The sequence below is a fragment of the Papaver somniferum genome, chromosome 5 (genome assembly GCF_003573695.1).
Source record: "Papaver somniferum cultivar HN1 chromosome 5, ASM357369v1, whole genome shotgun sequence".
Lineage (NCBI taxonomy): Eukaryota > Viridiplantae > Streptophyta > Magnoliopsida > Ranunculales > Papaveraceae > Papaver > Papaver somniferum.
In genome coordinates, this window is record NC_039362.1 from 143,785,214 (window position 1) to 143,788,427 (window position 3,214).

General features: G+C 36.8%; 1 protein-coding gene across 1 annotated transcript; it reads left to right on the forward strand.

The window, feature by feature from the left end:
- Positions 1 to 1,823: 1,823 nt before the first annotated feature.
- Positions 1,824 to 2,861, forward strand: LOC113283036 (early light-induced protein 1, chloroplastic-like). Its single transcript, XM_026532174.1, has 3 exons — positions 1,824 to 2,027; positions 2,189 to 2,311; positions 2,398 to 2,861. Exons 1-3 carry the CDS (start codon positions 1,911 to 1,913, stop codon positions 2,743 to 2,745), a joined length of 588 nt encoding a protein of 195 aa, XP_026387959.1. The 5' UTR covers positions 1,824 to 1,910; the 3' UTR covers positions 2,746 to 2,861.
- The last annotated feature ends 353 nt before the right edge of the window (positions 2,862 to 3,214 follow it).

A 3,214-nucleotide genomic window follows, 5' to 3' on the forward strand; every position in this document is an offset into this window, starting at 1 on the left:
ATTTGAAATCATTTAATATATACATTAAGTCGGACATTATCGCAAAAATTTAGTTAGACAACATATCATTTGAAATTATTTCAAGTAAAATTAACAAGCTTATTCAATAAAAAGAAATAGCCGATCAAAAATAAAATTGGATTATTGTCATGTAAATTAATGTGCTAGTTAAATATAGGTAACAACATTATAACAACGATATTGAAATATATCTTCCAAATATTAATGTATTATATGTGTTGTTATAAATAAGCCAACATAAAATGTTAAAAACTAGCTAGAATAGTGACTCTTTTGTGAAATATACAAAAAATGTAATGTATTATGCTTTGTTATATGGTGTATTTGTACATGTTATGACGTGCTTTCTTAACGTGTTGGGCTGGGCTGGGCTGGGCCACGTGCTTATCCGTGCTATGTTGTGCTACTGTGCCAATCAATCAAACCCAGCACGTCCCATTTAACTAACGTGTTGTGCCATGCTGGGCTAAGTCACGTGCTGGGCTGGGCTGTACTCAAATTTTAGAATGCTGGACTGGGCTGTGCTCGTGCTGACACACCCCAATTTACACCTCTATGTGCATTTGATCTAACAGTATCTGAATGACCGACATATTCGATTCATTGTTGCTGCACACTTTAAAAATGTTCATCATATAGTTACATGTCCGATGAAGTTCCCGTGATTCATATAGTCATTGTACATGTCTTAAAACATGATAAGTGTGCATATCTTGGGGGAAAAGGAAGAACACACATACTTTCTTTTAATCATAACCATTTGTTTTTCATTCTTAGCAAAATCTTTATACTGTTGGATGCGTATATATTGGCATTCTCAACACTCTGCAAATTATTATAGTGTCGTATCAGTTCCTTCAATAAATTTCAAGAAGGTAATAATCAAGCATGGGTACCGAGGCATCCATTCTTCTTTGGGCACATTTTATACGTTATAACGTCTTTCTTAAAATAAGTAGCCGCTTAAAAATTATGAGAAGTGAAATCAGATGTTGATGGAAACTAATGGACATAAATCAAAATTTAAGTTATCTACTGTGAGTTAATTAAAAAGACGAAAACAGTGATAGATCGAGCGATGGGGAACAAACCCTAAAACAACTCCGGAAAAGTCATGTAATGTTTCTTTTTGACAACAAAAATTGGAGTTCCTTGTGTAAACAAAGATGCGCAAATCAGATTTCTGGTAGCAATGTTAATGTTCATCAAACGTTCTTTCTAAGGGCATACCAAGTAAAGTTCCTGAGTGGTGATTCAGACGATGTTTATGAAATATAGCAATAATGTATTTTTTTTTGCTATATTTCATTGTTTCTCGTTCTCCGTAAAAACAAAATTATAAGTTGTATAACACCTAAGACGGTCACGGGTATCTCTGATGTGAATCTTGAATGTCGAGGCATCTTCTCGTCTCCGAGTGCATTTTACGTCACATTGTTGGCCAATAAGTACAGTATTAAAATATGAGAGATAATAAAACATTATCAAAATAGATAAGTACAGTATTAGAACAGCTCGGCAAAAATAAAAAACATGCACAACACCTTATCCAACTGAAATCTCCCATCCGAATAGAAAACTAGATTCTTCCATTATTTACTAGCACTAGTACTACCGGTTCACATTTCACCCACGTCGTTCCCTTCCATACCATGAATGTAAAGACTTTCATGTGTCAGTGAATTAACGGTTCCAACAAGTACCAGCTCACGTGGTCTTTTACCAACCAATAACTCCCTCCCGCTCTCAAACTATGAATCCACCTATATATATATATACACCCCCCAATAGGGCTACTTATTCCATCATCAAACTAACTTGCTCAACTCTCAATACCTGTTCCTGAGAATCTAAGCTTTCAGTTTCTGTCGAACATTAACTCCCAAGTAATGGCGGCTGCTTCATCATCATCTGTTTATCACTCAATCTTGTCTAACCATGTCACTGGCCGTGTCCAAAGCCAACCACGAAGACATGCTAGGTTTAGCGTTCGTTGCATGGCCGATGTATGCAATTCATGTTCACGCATTAGTCATAGTCTTTCTTTCTTTTTCTTTTTTTTTATCTAGATCGCGTTAATTTACTTAGTAAACATTGTGTATTAGTTAATTGCTCGATCATATGGATTCTAATCTATCAAAAATTTTGTTTTACTATATAAATACAGGCGAAACAGCCACAGCAACCATCATCAACACCCATGACAACCAGTAGTAGTACTACTCCACCACCGGCAACACAAGCTCCAATGGCAACTCCTACTTTTCCACCACCACAGGCTGCACCTAAGGTGTGTTGCACCGGTCATGTCAATTACAACTTAATTTGATGATTAATGCAATAACTAATGAAAAAGTGTTATTTGATGGTATGCAGAAGATGAGCACGAAATTCACAGATTTATTAGCATTCAGTGGACCAGCACCAGAGAGAATTAACGGCAGGCTTGCCATGATAGGCTTTGTTGCTGCCATGGGAGTCGAGCTTGCTAGAGGAACTGACGTTGCCGCACAATTGACCGAAGGAGGCCTTCCATGGTTCATTGGGACTAGTGTTGTGCTATCTTTGGCTTCCCTTATCCCATTGTCTAAAGGTGTCAGCGTTGAATCCAAATCCGACGGGGTAATGACATCTAAGGCCGAGTTGTGGAATGGTAGATTCGCCATGTTAGGTTTGGTTGCTCTGGTATTTACCGAGTTTGTCAAGGGTGGGGCGCTTGTTTAACCACACAATTGTTTCATTGTAATGCTTTTGTAGACCTCACTAAAAATTCAATGATAGTGTATTTAGATTTTAGAACTTCAATATAACTTCCTGTGCGACTACTTTTTTTTTTTGAAGTTATATGGTAACAAGGAAAGAATTGTTGCTCCTGTCTTGTCTTATAAAGTTCGGCAAAAGAATAAAAAACATACACCTTCTCTAGCTTAAATCTCCTGTCCGCATACGAAATTGGATTTTTGTCATTATTTACTACTACCGGTTCTTATTTCACCCACGTCGTTCACTTCCATACCATGAATGTTAAAGGCTTTCGTGTGTCAGTAAATTAACGGTTCATATGTGTAAATGTTTATGTGGTCTTTTCCCGACCACTAGCTTCCTCTCTCAAAATACGGGTATTATATACATATTAAGCTCTAAAAAGCCAAGGTGATCAAGTATAAGATATCGAAACTCCGGTCATACTATT